Source organism: Apodemus sylvaticus, chromosome 14, assembly GCF_947179515.1.
Source record: "Apodemus sylvaticus chromosome 14, mApoSyl1.1, whole genome shotgun sequence".
In the NCBI taxonomy this organism is placed as follows: domain Eukaryota; kingdom Metazoa; phylum Chordata; class Mammalia; order Rodentia; family Muridae; genus Apodemus; species Apodemus sylvaticus.
Genome location: NC_067485.1, coordinates 90,537,547 through 90,557,775, shown reverse-complemented (window position 1 = coordinate 90,557,775; position 20,229 = coordinate 90,537,547). Strand labels below are relative to the sequence as shown.

Here is a 20,229-nt window from a genome sequence, read left to right as displayed (position 1 = left end):
GAAAAAAAATAAACTTGCCTCTGAAATCCCAAGTTCAAAGAGTTGCCTTCAATTCAGCACTAGAGTGCCCTAAGGGCCCAGCTCTTGCCTGGGGAACTGGGAGCTGAACATGACTCCTACTCATTTTCTCCAAACAGACATCTTTGGGTATATTTAAAGTTTTTGAGACCAGAATGTGGTGGGTAAAGGCAGTTGTCACTTTGTTCTTGTTTTGGACGCTTTAGCTGGTTCCTCCTAAAGAGGATTCGGCATGCTGAGTGCCCTCTCCTCAAGATGACTCTGGAGGTGAGGTTAGATCCCCAAGTTTAGGATGAGTAGATGAGATTTTGGATTTAGAGTCAAGGTTACAATGATTAAGTCTTTGTGGGAGGTGGAGAGGGGTCAGGATCAGAATGGGGAGTAGGATACGGTGATCCTTGAAAAGGTATGTCAAAGTTCTAACCCTATCATGTCAGAAGATGATATGATGACATCAACACCGGTACCTAGAACACAACCTTTTTTGAGAACAGTGTTTTACCAAGGTAATCTAGTTGAATTGGAGTCACAAGAGTGGATTGCTTGCCAATATGGAGAAGTCTTTATAAAAATCTGATGTGGGGCCAGTGAGCTGACTCACTGGGTAAAGGCAGCTACTGCACAAGCCTGGTGACCTGAGTTTAATCCCCTAAGCCAACATTAAAGATGGAAGGAGAGAGTCAGTTCCACAAAGCTGTCCTCCGATCTCCACATGTATATGAAGACATGTGTGTGCTCACACAATAAATAATAAATACATATTCAAATGAAAAGGTTTATTGAAAATAAATAAGACATGTCTGGGCATGATGACATCTCCAGCTGAATCTGTCTGGTAAAGTAGGCCTAAGCCACTTCTAAAAGGTTCTGGTGCAAAAACAAACAAACAAACAAACAAAATCCCAGCCAAACTGGAGGTCTTAGACTCAAAACCTGCCTCTTCTGTGTATCCATGAATTTGAGCACACACTGGGGAGAAGAGGGTTCTCATACCTTTCTCAGGATAGCTGTAAGGTTTAGCTGAGGAGGTTCTGTCACACAAGCCACTTATGTGACCATGAAAGGTTTGGGGTTGGGGCAGGAGAGATGGCTTAGGGGTTAAGAGCCCGATTGCTCTTCCAGAGGTCCTGAGTTCTATTCCCAGCAACCAGATCGTGGCTCACAACCATCTGTAACGGGATCTGGCGCCCTTTTCTGGGTGTGTGTGAAGACAGCTACAGTGTATCATATAAATAAAAATAAATACATCTAAAAAAGAAAGAAAGGTATGGGGTCCCTTCCTCAGTAAGCAGGGCTTCAGTGGATACCAGCAGGGGCTCCTCTCATCCAGCTTAATTCTGATACTATAAGGAGGCGTTAGAAGCTTGCATAGGTTGAGGGCTTATTCCCAAGACTGCCACCTCCCCTAAGATTCCCTACCCCATGCTGATGAGCGTGTGCCTCTGACAACCGCATGATGTTTCACCAGTCAGATTAGAAAAAAATGTATACTAACATTTACTATTTTCTCTGTTTTTTTTTTTGTTGTTGTTGTTGTTTTTGTTTTTTGGTGCTGAGGATGGAATTTATTGCTCTATCACAGAGCTCTCCAGCCCCTTCAACCCTTGAAGGGAAATGGATAGAGACAGCCAGAGTGGGCTGTGGGAAAGAAGGAGTCTGAAGCCCCAGCGCTCTCGGGGCAGGGAGCAGGGGTGGGGTGGGGGGGTGGGGTGCACCACCCAGGCGTTCGCGTGCTTAGCTGGCCAGGGTGCCTTCTTTTTTTAAAATTTGAGATAGCATCTCTTGTAGCCCAGACTGTCTTTGAGCTAGCTGTGTTGAGCCTTGAGCTCCTGATCTCTCTGCTCTGCCCCAGTGTGCTGTGATTATAGGCAATCAGGACTATACTGGGTTTATGTAGTGCTAAAACCTTGGGCTTTGCAGATGCTAGGCAAGACGTCTACCAACTGAATCATTCCCCCATCCCTCACCCCCACCCCCACCCCCGCCCCAAGTGCTTATTTTGAGTTTATGGGGAGATTTCATTGTAGGAGGGTGAATGAAGCACGAACAACCCTGTATGTTGAAAACTGCTGACAAAGAGGCTGTTCTAATGCTGAAACCTGAAAGGGTCCTCAGGAAGGGCTCAGCTCGCATATTCCTGGCCTTTCCCCAGCCCGTCCCAAGAAAGGGACCCTTCTCAAACACAAGATCAGACGAGGCAGGCTCAGAGAACTTTTGATGTGCAGCTCCCAGACAGAGGTGGCCTGCCTTGGGACGGGACTTCCAAGCAGAGTCTGAGGGGACAAACGACACGTGTACATCAAGACATCACAGAGACTGCATGTGTCTGGTGCAGAGTGGACGTGAGGGAAGCAGGATTTCTAGCTATTCCTTCAGACTGCAGGGCTGGGCACTTCTAGTTTGAAGATGCCTTACACAGTGGGGCTTCCATAGTCACTGACAGAGACGGTTCTGTCATTGTCACTCTTTGTTGAGATAGAATCTGTAGCTCATGATGTAGCCCAAGTTGGCTTTGAACTCATGAGCTTCCTGCCTCTGTTTTTGGACAGCTGGCTCTCTAATTCCTAATATAACAGGTAAAGGACATGTGGTCCAGAGATTCTGAATGATGGTGTGGACTGCTCATTCTCATCTGAATCAGGGTGCTGAGGGTCTACTGGCACCCTGACAGGGACCCCCCATGCATGGGGTTGTCAGGTAGAACTCTCTAGAAAGTGCTTGTGAGGAAAGACCAGGTGCCTGCCGGGTGACAGGCAATCTGAGCTTATTCGGAGTGGTCGAGGCGACTCTGGGAAGGAAACTTGGCCAGACAGTGGGTGACAGCTGGAGCAGGGAATGTCCCTATCACCCCAGAAAAGAGCTCCTAGATATGCCCTCTTTGGGGATCCCCCCTTTCTGCTCCGGCCCCTTGGTGCCCCACACCCCATCTGGCACTGAAGTGTTGCCTGTGGGCTCAGCCTGCGGGTACCTGGGGCTTGTGAAAACAAACATTTTCAAGCTTTAGATAAACGATTTGATTTTATATTTAATCATATTGTAAACATTCAACTCAAGGCCTCCAGGTAAGGCTTTTAGAAGACTTTCTACTTCTGGATCTGTCTCAAATAACCAGGAACAGCCCTCTCCCACACAGCCTTCTTGGCACACACAACTCTGGGCTTGTGAGAACAAAAGCAGCTGGGCCTGACCTAAAACAGCTGCCGGGAGTAGGAACTGGATCAGAGGTGGCATGTGGGGCACCACCATGAACCCAGGTCTGCGAGCACATGTGACAGACATAGGAAAAGGAGCGTACACTCCAGCCTGCTGTACAGCAAAGGCCAAGGCAGTCAGCACGTAGAATGAAAATGAGGCAACACAGAGGCTGAGGGTGTAGCTCAGCGACCCCAGGTTCCATCCCCAGCTCCCCTAAAATCAGAAGAAATGACAAACTAATGTCATCCCAGTACTGTGGAGGTAGAGACAGGAGGATCAGAAGTTCAAGGCCGGCTTGGACCCTATGGGGTCTGCCTCCAAAAACAAACCAAAGCAAAACTAGCAACAAAAGGCCTGAACTTACATATGTCCCAGTTGACAGTGCACCTTTCCTGAGTTTTCTGGGAACTTTTGAGCTTCAGAAAGTAAACCAGCAAAAGCCTTGCTGGCCTCAACTCTCCCAGACCAGCCTTCTCCTATCACAGTCCTCGGTGAGGTTCTGAGGAGCAGGAGGTCAGCTGCCCCAGTGCAACCTCTATGTCTGGACTGAAGAGTGTTCCCTGGCCTTGTGGCATCCAGGAACCGGAGGACCTGAATTCATGTCCCAGGGGCAATTCCAATTGTCAAGAGTCCAAGGCATAGGCAGCTTAAAGTCCATCTAATGCCAACATCACAACGTAGGCCTCATCTGAGGTTCGTTAGAGTCTTCCCCAAGACACTCGTCAAGGCTTACCCAGAGTCAACAGGAGTGTAAATGAGGCACCAGGCCTCTAGCACCCTGGCTGCGCTCTCCTCTGTCACCAGCAGGCTTACCCCTCACAGCTGCAGCGGTGACATTGTTCCTTTCCCCAACTGTCACTGCCATTCCCCGCTCTGTGTCCTTCTAGCCTCATACCTTTATTTATCTACTTTTTAGACTATATAGCTTAGACTAGCCTCAAACTCACACTCCCCTGCCTTAGTTCCCAAGTGCTGGAATCAGGTGCATACTACCAATCCCAGAAGTTTAATTATAGGAGAATCCTTGTGCAGGTGCTAATACATGCTTTTTCCAGACATGCAGTTCTCAACTTGTGGGTCTCAACCCATTTTGGGCATTAATAATCCTCTCACAGGGGTCTCCTGAGACCATTAGAAAACACAGACGTTTACTTAGGATTCATAACAGTAGCAAAATTACAGTTATGAAGTAGCAACAAAAACAATTTCACGGTTGGGGGTCATGACAACATGAGGAACTGTATTAAAGGGTGACAGCATTGGGAAGATTGAAAAGTACTGTTCAAGACCGTCTCAGTCTGCTCAGAAACAAGCCATTTCCCCCTGTGTGTGTGGTGTGTTTGTGTGTACATGTGAGGATTTTTCCATGTGTAGGCATGTGTGCATGTGCATGCAGATGCCTAAGGTTAATGTTGTGACTCATCCTCTGTTGTTCTTCCATGTTGTTCACTGAGGAGGGGGCACTCCTTTGTTTACTGGACGAGGGTCGCCCCTTCCTTCATTGAGGAGGGTCTCTTGCTGAGCCTTCAGCTTGCCAATTCCAGGTAGTCTGGTTAGCCAGCCAACTCTGCCATCCTCCGTCTCTGCCCTTTCAGGGCTAGGATGTCAAGCCTATACTGATTGGGATGACAGCCCTGTACTGACAGCAGCTATACTAATTGGTTTTTATGAGGGTTCTGGGGACTTAAACTTTGGTCCTCATGCTTGCATAGCAAATGATTTATCTGCTGAGCTGCCTTTCCCATATAAGAAGCTTAATGTTTAAAATTATTTTAAAAAATTTAGGTTTGTCTATGTGAATGTGTGTGTGTTCACCATATGTATGCCTGGTACCTGCAGAATCCAGAAGAGGTTGTCAGATCCCCTCAAACTGGCGTTATAAATGTCTTTGAGCTTCCAAGTGGGTGCTAGGAACCAAACTGCAAGAGGCTCAAGTGCTCCAGCCTCCTAAAAGGACTTTTTTCTTTAAATACAAAAAAAAAAAAAAAAAAAAAAAGCAAGTTACAGAGACTAGGAAATAAGTAAATATACAGGATTCAGAATAAAATCCTTAAGTAAAGCTACATCCAATTAAACAGGTAGAATTGTCACTCCCCGGGGAGAGGGTTTGGTCAGTAAGTGCCTTGAGGCCCTGGCTTTGAGCCCCAGAACCAAAAAGCCAGCTGTGGCAGTGCCAACTGCCACCCGAGCACTGGGAGGAACCTGTTTGCTGAGTTCCAGGTTACTGGGAAAACCTAACTCATGAAATAAGGAGATCATTACTACAAAGGACATCTAAGGTTGTCCCTTGGCCTAAACACATGCACACACACTTGCAGGAATTGGTATGATGTTTGTGTAATTTGTCATTGTTTGTAAATCCCAGTGTTTGAACGTGTTTATAAGTAACTTGTGTTTGTTTGTTTGTTTTGTTAAGAGGTCCTGAGCATTAGGAGGAGCAGGTCTCTCTTGATGGTACAAACAACTAACAGCACATTTATATTGCCCAGAAAAGGCAGCTCATTCAGATGTGAAAATGACAGGGAAGGCCTCATTTGTGGTTTTGTCTCAACAACAATCCTGTCCCTTTGTATCTTCTCAGATCACAAGGCAAAGGAACCAGTGGAGGACACGGACCCCAGCACTTTATCCTTCGCCATGGTAGGTGGTGAGTTTTGACTATGCCTTGCTAGGTCACACTGTGCTCGCCAAGTGTTTCCAGGAGAGATCGGAAACTCCAAAGTAAGGCTGTCTAAAGACACACGTCTTACATATGGCGTCCTCTATGGCGTCATCATTTCCAGGCCAAAACCCAGTGTTAGATCTGCTGGGGATGTGATTCCGTGAGCAGAGTGCCTGCCCAGCATGCATGGAGCCCTGGGCTTAATCTCCGGCACTACGTAAACTCAGTAAGGTGCTGCACACATGCAGTCCTCGCACTCTGTAGTGGAGGCAGGAGGATCAGTAGTATACAGTCATCTTCAGCTATATAGCAAGCTTGAAGCCAGCCCGGGCTACATGATACCATCTCTGAAACAGCAACAAACCCGTGTTAGATCCTTTTCTTGCTTCATGCAAACCATAAGTGACCTTCTTAGGTGTTCCTAGGTCTTTATCTGGTGTTGACTCTTAATACTGTCTGTTTTTAGTATTGAACCTCCCTTCAACACTGAGAATATCCAACACAGAGTCCTGACCCAGGTTTCAAACCTAGGACAGATAGTCTACAGTAGTGAGTCTTGCCCAGAACATGTGTGTAACATGACCATCACAGAAATGGTGAGAGGAAGCATGCACTCTAAGAATGCACCAAGACAAAAGCTGACCATAAAGCTGCAGGAGGCAAGAGGAAGAGGAACTCAGCAGAGAAGAGAGGAAGTGTGGTTTAGCGGTCAGAGCCAAGGAAGTTAAGACGGGGATTATTCTGTTTCCTGTTCCAACCTTAACCTGTCGACTCTGATATCAGCTCAGAAGAAAAACAGTGAGTCAGGCTGGCTGATAAGCTGGAGGTTAAAGACCTGGGAGCTTTAATTCTGCTTCCTGCTGCAATCCCGGGACAGCACCTGGGGCCGTCTGCATGCTAGGCAGGCACTTTGCCGGTGAGCTAGCTTTCCCCCAGCCTGCCTCTGAAACCCAACACAAAGCTCTTGTTCACTTTGATCTCAAAACTGACATTTAAAAATAACTCTCTGCTTTTGTCCGTTTCTGCAGTCAGACAAGTATCCCATTCAAGATACCGGCCTCCCTAAAGGTAAGATCAGTTAATGTAAGGACTTCAACTTGTGACTAATTGAGTATCTGAAACAAAGTGCTACTCAAAGTGCAGTTTCCCTTACTGATCATAGTAAAACAGAAATGAACCAATAACTTGGGTTGAGACTAGCTACACAATTATCCTCATAAATGAACTTTCTAATTACAATCATGTTATACAAGCTTATGCATTAGAACGTCGTATGGTGTTATCACCAGGTACTACACAAAGCCGGCCTGGTGCTGTGTTCAAATAATGCAAGTGAGTCAAATCTGTTTAAGAAGGAGAAGGGCAGCACTTGGGTGAGGTGACTCATACCTGTAATCCTAGCATTTGGGAGGCTGAGGCAGGAGACTGCTAAGAATTTGGGGGCAGCCTGAGCTGTAGAGTGAGACTCTGTTTCCAAAACAAAAAGGAGAGAGAGAGAGAGAGAGAGAGAGAGAGAGAGAGAGAGAGAGAGAGAGAGAGAGAGAAGAAGAAGAAGAAGAAGAAGAAGAAGAAGAAGAAGAAGAAGAAGAAGAGGAGGAGGAGGAGGAGGAGGAGGAGGAGGAAAAAGAAGGATGGAAAAAGCTCGTGAATTCAGTGTCTCCAGGGGCTTCTGGAGACAATTACAAGTGCTCCCAGCTCAGCCAGAGGCCTCCTGACTGCTTTCTTCAGCACTGACTTCTTCTTGGGCAGGACTTCCTGCTGAGGAGAGAAAGAGGGCCTCAGCATCAGCCAGCACACCGCCATGCTGCTCAAGATGGTGGTGGACAGGGAGCCTCTCCAGAACCATGATGCGGGCAGTGTGGGTCGTATTCCCGCCTCGGAATCAATGGTTATTATCAAGAAGATGGAGAAGCAGGTGGTGATATACACCTTCAATCCTAGCCCTTAGGAAGCAGAGGCAGGCAGATGTCAAGGCAGGCAGAGTTCAAGGCTAACATTATCTACAGAGCAAGTTCCAGGACACCCAGGGATACACAGGGAAACCCTGCCAAGGAGAAGAAGGAGAGCCGGGCAGTGTTGGCGCACGCCTGTGATCCCAGCACTTGGGAGGCAGAGGCAGGCAGATTTCTGAGTTCGAGGCCAGCCTGGTCTACAGAGTGAGTTCCAGGACAGCCAGGGCTATACAGAGAAACCCTGTCTCGGAGGGGGGGGGGAAGAAGAAGAAGAAGGAGGAGGAGGAAGAAGGAGGAGGAAAAGGAGGAAGAAGAAGAAGAAGGAGAGGAGGAAGAGGAGGGGGAGGGGGAGTGAAGAAGAAAAGGAAGAAGAAGGAGGAGGAGGCAGAGGAGGAGGAAGAGGAAGGGAAGGAGGAAGAGGAGGGGGAGGGGAAGGGAAAGGGAAGAAGAAAAGGAAGAAGAAAGGAGAGGTGGAGGGGAGGAGGAGGGAGAAGGGGAGGAGGAAGAAGAGGAGGAGAAAGAAAGAGAATGTGAGTTTCTCAAGCTCCAACTGGAGAAGGCTTGCCATAGATTTCACTAAAACCCCAGTAATGTTCTGTGGCCAAATACTGAGGGATTCTTGTCAGGCTTAAAAGTCACCCCCAAAGTTATCTTTTGTAATCCACAGCCTCAAATTCAAACATGAAAGGGTCAGAAAGTGGCCAGACCTAACCTTTTGTGGCCCCCAAGTTATCTTTTGTAATCCACCCAACCCATGGGGTGATAGCAAAGCCAGCATGCACCTTGTTATATCAGAACATTGACCTTGTACCTGTGGACAACCCAGAGACGAGGAGACAGGGGCATCCGATCATCCTCGCTCCAGAGAAGGCAGGGCGCCTGGCTGCTTTGTCTCTGTGCAGAGGTGCCCTATGGGAGCCCCGCCCAGGCAGGCTTCCTGATATGTCCCTGATAGTGGGACAGAGGAGAGCTTCTCCCCAGGGCCACCAGTGGATAAGTCCAGGTTTCAGCCAAGGTACTGCTTTCTTCCCTCCCTGGCCTCAGACTATCCTGTCCCTTGGTGTGATAGCATTAACATGCCAGTCCTTTCCTAAGTGACCGTGGGGATCGGGGAGAGGCCCAAGCCTGGCTTGACCACAAATCCTGCCTGTGCGTGGCAGGTTCCCAGCAAGCTCCCCTGCCCTGCACCCTCTCCACAGGTAGCTGGTCCCTCACCTAGTGCTCCCAGTTTCTGGCTTAATTAATTGTCAAAGTCAGCACACAGAGTGATGAGTTTCATCATGGCAATGCCTTACATATGTGTCATTATACTTTAGTCTAATTTTTCTCCTCCCTTGCTGTCTCACTCCATGCTTCCTTTAGCTAAGTGGCTCCTCCCCCAGATATTTCCTCTCAATTTCATGTCACATGTATTTTAGTAACCTCCTCCCCACACCCCACACACACCTGTGGCATTCACCCCCTACATAGATAGACAGACAGACAGACAGACAGACAGGTAGGTAGGTAGATAGGAAAGTAGGAGGATAGGTAGGTAGGTATATAGCTAAATGTCTTTTTTTCCAAAGAGTTAAGTATGGTACCATATGCTTGTGTCCCAGGGCTGAGGAAGTGGGACAGGTCTATCTTTTTTTGTCGTGCTGACTAGACAGTGTAGCCCACCCAGCATGTTCTAAGGAGCAGGAGCGCCAGACAGGGCTCCAGGGAGGGCTGGTCAAAACCCCACAGAAATCAGTTTAAGGATTGTCAGGCAGAGTGGCCTAGAGGTACACTTGGATACCTGTTATAAGGATTTTTTTTCTCTGCCCTTGAATATGATTTCTTTCTGCTTTGAAAGAAAAAGTTCACTGCTTAGCAACCCGATCCTACACTTGAAATATGGTCAGGTGTCTCCTAGAATCTGAGCTTTTTACAACTTTCATTTGAGCCCTCCCTTATGCCTTTACAGGAAACATGACTTTGAAAGCACACAACAGACCTTTCCTTTGACGTATGTCACAGGAAATAATATAAAGTGCATAATTTTTAAATCTCCAAATAAATGCACCGATTTGTAGGTAAATGAATCTTAGTTAGAAGTTTTAAAGTGTCACTTGAATAATAAGGCAATTTAATGTCTGCTGGGGTTTTCCCGTATCTTCTTGAATGAGGACAATACCACCATTAGAGGTTTCTAATAGTTTCCTCATGGGGTTTGTTTTTGAAGAGAGGGGAGTGGAGGAGGACGGCGTGAGGGGAGTAAGAACGAAGGATAGTGGTGCTGTGTAGACAGACTGTGGTGATGCTTATTCATGAAGTGACATCCGCTACTTTGTATGCTGACTGAAAGAGCTAATAAAGGGGTTGGAGAGAAGGCTCTGTGCACAAAGTGCCTGCTGAACAAGTACAAGGACCAGAGTTCAAATCCCTGGCACTCATAAAAGACAGGCATAGCGATTTGAACCTGAAAACCTAATAGCAGCTGGTGGAGTGAGAGGGTCCCCAGCGCTCAGTGGCCAGCCAGTTTTGTAGAGACCCTGCCTCAAGTACAATAAAGCAGAAAGAAGACACCTCACATCGACCTTGGGCTTCCACAAATAAGTAAACCAAGAGACAAATATTGTTTTCAGAAAGAGAGTTATTTTTAGGAATATAAAAATCCCTATAAAATAATTTAAGAGACTAATTTGTGGGCCTAAAAATAATCTGAACTGCAATCCAATTATATTAAGTATCAGCTAGGATTCTGGCATTCCATTAAGTTGGGGGTGTCTAGTTTACTTAATACTGGAGTCATGGGTAATTAGCTTTAACAATTTCCCTACAGTTGAAAAAGGCCTCCAAACTCATTTTCTTAAATAGGTTAGGCAAGCTTCCTAGCATCTGTTATCCTGTCAGGAGAGGCCCACGTTATTCGTGAGCGCCTTAGAGCTGTTCTTTAATGCAGGCCAAGCTCCAGTGCTTTCGAATGCTGTGGTTTAGCTGTAAGTCATGTGGAAATCTAGGGTAATTTCAGCGATCAGCCTATGATTTATCACACCTGCTTTCTCATCTGGGACAAAGGCATGGCTCCCTCTGGCTCTGGGCCCGCGGGTCTCTGTACTCTGCTGGGTCTCTTCTCCAGAGACTCTGCCTGATTTCCAGGAGATGGGGACTGGATTAGCTACTTTTCTTGTTGCGTAGACCAAATCCCTGACCAAAACAAACAAACAAACAAACAAATAAATAATAAAATAAAAGGCTTTATTTTGCTTAAAGTTTCAGGATCCAGTTATTCGGTGGAGTCAGGAGGATAGAGGGTTCGGGGCCTGCCCAGATTAGGGAATGAGGTCAAGGGTATTGTGGGCAAGTTAGTAAGATGCTATCACAAAGCAGAGCAGGCAGAGGGACCTAGAGACAAGCTCAGTGGTAGAGCATTTGCTAAGTGTATATGAGGACCTTACTTAGTTCAGCCCCCAGTCCCAAAAAACAAACAAACGAAAACCTGATTATTTTCTTTGGAGTGCCTCTGTTTTACTGTTCAAAAAATGTCATAGTAAATTTAAGATGCTGGGGCTGATGCCTCGCTCAGTAGTTTAGAGCTGCCATTCCAGAGGACCTGGCTAACAACGGTCTGTATCTTCAGCTTCAGGGGATCTGACACCCCCTTCTGGTCTCTGAGGACACCCATTTACACACACACACACACACACACACACACACACACACACACGCACGCACACACACACACACACATTAAATAAAATCTTTTTTAAAATGTAAAATGCAAAGAAAAGTGAGGTAGAGTGAGTCTGTTAATTTTTTTTTTTATGAATTTGAGCATGCGTGCATGCTAGACTAGTACTTTAATTCTGAGATTATATCCCTTGCCCAGGGAATTTGAACTTTGCTAAAGCTCCCGGCATACACCCTTGATTTAATTTTTTTATTGTGATGCTGGAGACCCTTGTGCATGCCAGGCAGCCACACTACTGCTTTCTCCCAGCCTCTGGAATGTTCATTTTATAACCTCAGCATCACCCGCATGTAACTGCTGCAAGGAACACTCAAATTAAACAAACCCTTGATGGTCCTTCCTCCAGGGACTAGTCATGGCTCTCCTCGGGTCTGGCCTCCATCCTGTTGAGTGCTTTTGTTTGTAGCTTGGATGGGGCCGTCCAACTCCCCGAGGGTAAGACTTGCTCTTTGGGTATGGGAAGCCACAATGCTGAACCAAGGGCAGGTGGACTGGTTGGGAGAGCTTTGGTAGCCAATGCTTTTTGGGTCAGTGCAGGGTCCTCAGCCTGCCTTGTCTGCCCACTTCAATGCCCTCAGAGGTCAAGGGAACGATAGACTGTGGTGAGGGAAACAGCCATGAAGGGATAGGCAGGTCATTACCTTTCACTGAATCACATTGGCCAAGGTGCCAAATGGGGTTCTCCCTGGCTTGAGATTGCCTTCCCTTCTGTGAGCGTCATCTGTGACGCTGCTGTATGCTCACAGATCACATCTAGAGCAGACCCATATACAGATGGCTCACGTGGCCAAACCAGAGGATCCCATGGGTCTGTAGACCCCAAGCAGTGGTCAGCCAGGGTACTATTCTCTGACTCCTGTAACAGGTGGGTATCCAGAGACTAACCTGCCAGGCCTCCTCTCTAGCCACTCAACAACAGTTTTCACCCTGGGACAAGAGATAGCCTCATTGCCCCACATAAGCCAAGTTCACTTCAGGCAGCTGTCACCAGTGAAGTTACTTAGCTAACAGTGGATAATATATTCTTAGCAAATGTCCTTGGTCATGGCCTGGTCTATTCTACTGATCAGGACGTAGTTTTGACTGTCTTCTCTCTACCCTGTTGATGAAGGTAGGTTACTACCCTAACCTGACAGAGCTGGCCAAACACATGGTCCCTGGCTGGACAGAAGAAGTGGGGTGCAGTAAAGCGTCTCATATGTCTATAGCACGGGGAACAAGGACCTCACAGTGTACAGAGCCACACCAGATTGCACTTAGGAACATGGGACACTTGGAGTATGGGCTGTGAGAGGCAGGTTCTGTGGAATCTCCAGGCTGGGGTGTCCCCAGCTCCCTGTAAAGGCTATTGCCTTGTTTGAATAATTCTTTGTGCTGGTAGTGACTAGAATCCTCCCTCTCCAAAACCAACAGAGTCATGCCCGCTCCACGTCCCACGTAGCTGGATGGAGAAGAATTGGGACCTGAACGTGTCTGTGTTCCCAATTTTACCAACGTCCAGGCAGCTCTTACTACTGAGTTTCAATTTTAGGTCTTGGAGTACGTACATCCTTTACCAAGCTATATGTTGTTCTTTCCCTCCCCCTCTCACTCCCCACCCCAGCTAAGGAGTGTGATGCAGTCACTTCCAGCTGCCCACCAGATTCTGATGATCAACACCAGGTAAGAATCATTTTAACTATTGGCTAAACTGTAAATATCTAGTACTTCTATGAGAATGACCCGAGACAGCATTAAAAATAAAACCAAGAATGGGTGTACCAGGGCACGACTGTGATCCCGGCATTCAGAGCATAGAGACAAAGCATTCTGGCCTGAAGAGCAAACCATGCTATGAGAGACCCCTCTTAAAAAAACAAAAAGTGATCTGGGGCAGCGGCTTCTTGGGTAAAGTGCTTCACAGGCATGGACTAGAGTCCATCCCCAGCACCCATGTGAACGCTGGTGGGCATGGTGGGATTGCAAACCCCAGTGATAGGGAGGCAGGGACAGCGGGTCCCAGGACCAGTGGAATTGTAAAGCTCGAGAGCAAGTGAGAGGCCTTTGATGTACAGGACGGAGGGAGATGGCAGGGAAAGGGACAGGCCCCTGAGTGTCAAAGCTCAGGTGTGTGTCTCGGAAAACGAGGTAGAGAGTGCCTGGTCCTCCGGGGTTCACATCTGCTCGTGCTCTTCCTGCTCACTAGCAAGCCTGCTCTCAGTGAGGGTCTTAAGCTGCAGTTACAGCATTGTGTGTGTCAGGGTGCACACATTTAAGACAGGCTGGCTCATGCCTGTGTCTCCACACCCCAAGCTGAGCCCTAGCAAGTTTCATTTGGCGATGCTTTAAAAACAACACTTCCCTCATTTTAAGGAAGAGCTAGCAAAGGCGCTGTCGGACAAGGGATTGAAAGTTGAGTTAAGGTGGACTGAAGTGTGTTGGAGGTTGGACTGACAAACAGGAAAGTCGCTTCTCTTGGGAGTGGAAGAAGGAAGTATTAGCGGGTATTGGAGACTTTAAGGCCTCCCACGCTTTGAGAACAAAGGGTCTAATTGGTGGACTAGCTAACTCTGGCTTTTTTTTCCATTCAGGGAAATAACAACCCACAATCAATTATTTTTCTAGAATTGAATCTTTATTTACCAGAACAGTTTTAGGTTCACAGGAGAATGGAGTTGGAAGCACAGAGATTTCCCACCTAACACCTCGCCCACATACATAGCCTCCCACACTCCCAGCATCCTCTGCCACGGTGGCAGTCGCTACTGCCCGAGTACCCACACTGACACAACAGTCACTGCCCGTGTACTCATACTGCAGACCAGTGTGCTCACTAAGTTCATTCTGGGTGGTGTGTGTTCTGTGGCTTTGACCAAGTCGCTAACGCCATGTGCCTGCCATTGACAAACTCGCACAGGGCAGCTGCACTCAGCTAAAAGTCCTTTGTGCTCAGTTGCTCTCCCCTGGCAATCTCTGACCTTTTTGTCATTTCTATAGCTTGTTTTCCCCGGAATGTTAGAGTTGAGATTATACCGTAAAACTTCCGCCCTTAGTAATATGCTTTTAAACGACTCTGCCTCTTGATGGTTCATATTTCATTGCTTTCTTGTGTGTGTGTGTGTGTGTGTGTTGTATGTGTGTGTGCTGTGTAATATTCCAGTATCTGGATATACTGGTAATTATCTATTTACCTACTAAAGGATATCATGGTTGCAAGAAGTAAGCCATTTTGCTCCATTTTAAGTATGGGATGTGTTTAGAGTTTGTCAAAGAATCACAGATATGTAGGCGGCACTAGGCCCTTGTTTCTTCTAGCTGGCCACGGGTACCGGCTTGTCTAGATGATGACAGCTTATCCTGGGTTGAAAAGTAATAGGGATCCTGGTCCATGGCTGTACCATAATCAAAAAAGGAAAGGATTTCAACCCTCGGTATATAGATTAGATAACCCTTTGCATCCAGAACCAATAGGATGGGACGTTGGGGTGGGGATGCTAAATGAGTACTGAGACTGTAGCTCTCCAGGCTGTGAGACAAACATGAGCCTGTCGAGTCTTCAGACACTGCTGCTCTGCCCCGAGTCCGTGCTGCCGGCCGCTGCTCTCGTCTTTTCTCTAGGCCGATGTCGGTTTCTACAGAACTTGCAGAATAAAAACTACTTTCACTGTCTTTTAGTCTTTCAAATCTGTCATGTCAGAGTGAGGGTCTCATGTCTCACAGTAGTTGCCTCAAAATTCTGCCACTTAGGAAAGATTGGCTCAAAGCCCCTGTGTGACGGTTTGGGTGTAAGGAGGGTGCTTGCTGGTTCACGGGGTGAGAAAGTTCTCTTTTGTAAGAAGCCACAGTGTGACGTCTAGACTGACAGCTTTGTTCTGAGTTCTCACCAGAATCCAATACAGTCCAGCACTGGTGCTCTCAGCATGTGCCTGACTGTGAGGACTGGTGATGTGGGTGGAGTCATTAATATGCGAATTCTTTGTCTGTATATTTTATTTTATACAGACTGTTTTGGATTTTGATTGTATTTTAAAGACTATACTGATGTTTGTGTTTTGTATTTTATATGTGTTTTGCCTACAAGGGTGTAAATATACCACAAGCATGCCTGGTCCCTGCAGAGGCCAGAAAATAACTTAGAATTCCCCGAAACTGAAGTTACAGTTCTGAGCTGTTGATCCATTTCTCGAGCCCTAGTTAGGCTGTTTTTATATTGGTTCTTTGTGTCCTTATTGTTGGGTTTTATGGGTTCTCGGAATATTTTAGATAGTTCATTATTCAAAGCATCTTTTGCAGATATTCTCACTGGTGTACAGGTGGTCTTCTGCCCCTCCCCCTTTCTTGAGAGGGTCTTTTACAGACATTGAGCAAACAGTGTGTTTAATGAATCCGATCTGTCAGGTCTTTCTTCTATGCACTGCACTTTTAGAGTTGCACAGAAAAAGCCGTCAGTACACCTCGATTGTACAGATTTTCTTCTAAGTTTTACAGTTGTGCATTTTACCTTGTGGTCTGTAATCTGTTCCAGGTTTGTGCACCACAGAAGGTCTATGTTTCACATCCTCACTTGTCAGCTGACCATGTTTACATGCGTGTATTTCTGTCACGGCACTCTCTTCCTGAGTACCTTGTCAGGACTGTCACTGAGATCTCTTTTGCCCCCTCCTTACAGTTCCCCACACCTCGTGATATCCATTGAAACTGTTTATCTGAGACCCACAGAACATAGTGTAGATAGGTAGGGTTGACTATAGAATGGAGTGGGCTTAACTGTGCTTAAGGGTATAAAGGAACAACGGCCGCAGGCACCACTGAATGGGGAAATGCTCTTACGAGTGACCGCAAGTCAGGTCACCACTGTGCCAACCTACATGCGGATGTAAACTTTATGCTCTTATCTAAAAGCCTCTAGAAGCTTTCCTAGAGGGCATTTACCTACCTGGGTGTTTGGCAGGCCATTTGAATCACTATTTTGTTTCTTTTGATTAATGAATCCTACAAAATAACAGGATTGGGAAGGCATTTTGAAATATAATTTGTTTTCATTGATCCTCCTTCCTTCTCCCCATCCCCCCATACCTCCCACCCCTATCTTTCTTTTTCTACTTTAAAATCACCTGTGTTCAAATCACCTCCTCTTTTCCATAAGGGGAAGGACAGCAGTGCCTATTTGTTCTGTACCTGAAAGCCTCCAGAACGACAATGGCCTTGGACTGTGGCTGGGATTACACTGGTAGAGCACTTGCCTGCCATGTGAACACCCCTGGGCCCATCCCAGAACCACAGGAAAACCAGCATGGTGGCACATACCTATAACCTCTGCCCCTGGGAGAGGGAGGTAGGAGGACCCGGAAGCTCAAGGTCATTCTGCAAAGTGAGTTTGAGGATACCCTGAAGTACTCGAGACCCTGTCTTTTTTGCTAGGTTGGGGGATATATTCTATAATCCTCTTGACTGTAGAGAATGTCAAGTCTCTACCCAAGTCCAGAGACAGTATTCAAATCCTCTTTTTCTGACCAATAATCAGAGTCTCGCAGGTTTCATTACTGGTTTTATAAGACTACGATGTTGAAGTCTGATCTCAGACTAGATTCCTAGAAATACCATACTGTCTTGATAACTGTAGCTCGATAGTGTGTTTTAAAGTTAGGCAATCACATCCAACTTCTTTCTTCCAATTGATTATTCTGAATGGGAAGAAATACACTTTCTAAATCAACTTATCCATATTCAGAAATAACTTTTGATGGCTTTGAATTGGATTGAACTGACTCTGCAGACCACCTTGGGGAGAACTGACAGCCTGTGTCAATCATTGCAGTTTCTGACTGTTTACAAATGGCAGACACCACACACTGAAGGAGCCTCTTTAGACACCTCCTCTGTACTGTGTGTGGCCTGACTTCTTACAGTCTTGGCTATATAGTTCAGTATGTCTTGCAAACTCTACAGGATGAACCTGGGTTGAAGGCCATATGGATTTATTAAATCTTTAACAGCTTTTCTACTAATGACAAAAATAGAGTATAATAGAATAGAAAAATGGACTAACTTTGAAATTATTCCACTGATATCTATGTAGTGAATAATTTCTAGTAAATGACAATCTAATTTTGCTTCAATCATACATTATTTTAGACTCATATACATGTACAAAGTAGCATCACCTGTTGTAAATTTGACCTAAAGAGTTGATAATGGCCTGTGGTTGACCCAAGCTCTTTAGAGACGGCTCATCCTACTTGGCTTTGCCATTCCCACACGGCCTGAAGCCGCCTGGCATTTCTCAGTTGGTAGCAGTTGGTGTGCCATCCGCATAAACCTAGAGAACCCGTAAGCCACTCCCCCTTCTCTGAAGGGCACTTGGGCTTAAAGAACAGCCCCATGTGTGTGCCTCTGGGATTGACCTGGTAAATATAGGGTGTACTACTTTCCTTTCTTGTTGTGACCAAAAATCTAACAGAAACATCTTAACAGAGAATGAATTTGTTTTGTCACACAGTTTCAGAGATACAGTCTGTGAAGACTTGATGGACGTCCTGGTGGTGGGAGTGTATGAGGGCAGCTCTTCACATCATGGTAGATCAGAAAGCAAGAAGCTAGCAGCTGAGATGGGTGACAGTGTACAGAGGCCTGTGCTAGTAAGCTAAGTCGTCCAAGTTGGGCCTTACACCCCAGAGGTTTCACGGCCCCTCAAACTTGGTTCCCAGCACCTAGGAGCCAAGTGTTTAAACACGAGTCTGGAGGCTACACTTGAGACTCAGAGCCTTACACGGGGTTGTTCCTTTCTGCGCACTAGATTGCGAGGCACTGGGTAGAACTCTAGCCAGCAGCAGCATCGCTTTGGCAGAGCCAAGGAGATATGTAGATCTGAAGCCATTAAGTGCATTGTAATAACAGGGCAGAGCAGGGACCAGCCGGGCTGCAGATGCTGTCTGCCGTTAGTCAGCCTGGCAGGCCCCTGCCTGCGATCCTGGACACGCAGCAATCCTTTCAAGCTCCAACAAGATCTGTTTCACGGATTGGCGGGTCCTTGAGCTTCTTTTTCTCTGAGGGAGACACCAGACAGCTCTGGTTTATTTGGTAATTGCTTACTTTATCCCTAGCGTGGAGTTTATAGGACGAGGAACCAGTGCTACCAGGTAAGAGTGCAGGTCTCCTTAGATGACATACACGATATTTCTAACTCTAATAAGAGATGCGTTCTGTTGCCTGCCAGTCCACAAAATCCACACATCGCCTTAAACTGGGCCAAAAAGATCTCTTCAGACACAGTTGTTTGGGCATCTTGGAAGAGTCAAAGAATTTCAAGGGGTTAGAAATCACCTGCTAAGCACTACGGAGCCTCACCATCTTTCTACCTCAGTTGCTCATAGTTGACAAGCATCTCATGTCAGATTGAAGTGCTACCTTTGAACCTATGCCTGGTGTTAAAAATACTTAATCTGGATGGCAGATGGCTCAGCAGGCAGGAGAGAATCCAGACACTGTCCTCTGACATCCACTCTCATGACATTTGTATACACACGGACACAGACAGACAGATACACACAGACTGATAGAATTTTTTTAAACTTTAAAAAATTAATTAAATAAATAAAAATACTCAAGCCTGGTAAAATGGTTCACACCTGGAATCTTAACACTTGGGAGGTAAAGAAAGGAAAATTAGTCCAAGATCATCCTTAGCTACATAGAGGCTGGGGAGATGGCTCAGTGGTTAGGAGCATTGTGTCCTCTCACAGAGGTCTTGATTCGCAGCACCCATACAGTGCCTCATAACCATCTGTAACTCCAATTGCACAGCAGATCTTATGACCTCTTCTAGTTTCTGTGAGCATGCACATGTGGCATGTATTCATAGACACGCATACATATAAAAAACAATAAAATAATCTATGTTAAAAAGCCCAAAACCACAAAATGTGAATAATAGAATTTCTCTTTCCATCTTTTGATAAGCAAGATAATTCTGTCCTAATACAAAGACCATCTGATTCTATCTCCCACTGGTGTCTAACTTCCTTAGAAAATATCAGCTTACTCTTTCTAGAGTACAGTGTATCCCAGACCCTGACCCTGCAATGGCCTATGTACTGCCCACGGGGTGGCCTGGTCCTGGGTTGTGGCCTTACTGGGAAGAAATCCTGCAGTTAATGCTCTGCGGTTTTTCTTTCTGCCCCAGCGTTGTCTCTCTCTGCAGCCCCTTGCTTTCAGACACTCCCCACACCTCCCGTGTTTGCCCCTCTGGACTTGCCCGTAACTGTAGAAATAGGTTCTTGTCATTTGCAGGCCAACAGCCCTTCAGGGCCTGATGCTGAGCCACGTGAATGCCCTGGTCAGGCATTGTGATAGTTCAGGGGACCTGCCTTGTCAATTCGGAGGCTCCCTGTCCCTATTGATGCCTGAGAATAACGGAATGGCACCCTTGACTCCCCTTGGTGCCACCATGAACCCACAATTCCCAGCACCGCTCGCTGTCTCAGAGCAGGGGTGCTTGTTTCTATAATGAAACTTCACAGAAATAAACATCTAAAAGAAAATTGTAATATTCTGACTTGATGTGGCTTATTAAGGCCAACGGCTTTGACTTATTACTATTTTTTGGACCAAATCAAGATCAAATATTTGTGGTTAAGCCAGGCCTTGTTAGAGCCTGTAACCCTAGCTACTTGGGAGGCTAGTACAGGAGGATCAAAGGTTAGAGGTTG

General features: G+C 46.4%; 1 protein-coding gene across 1 annotated transcript in view; it reads left to right on the top strand.

Moving 5' to 3' along the window:
• Edaradd (EDAR associated via death domain) overlaps positions 1-20,229 on the top strand; it is a 42,999-nt gene that overhangs the window by 5,585 nt on the left and 17,185 nt on the right. Inside the window, exons 2-4 of the mRNA XM_052157411.1 lie at positions 5,795-5,853; positions 6,904-6,943; positions 13,146-13,204. Coding sequence (XP_052013371.1) covers positions 5,795-5,853; positions 6,904-6,943; positions 13,146-13,204 — 158 coding nt within the window. The remainder of the gene's footprint in view (positions 1-5,794; positions 5,854-6,903; positions 6,944-13,145; positions 13,205-20,229) is intronic.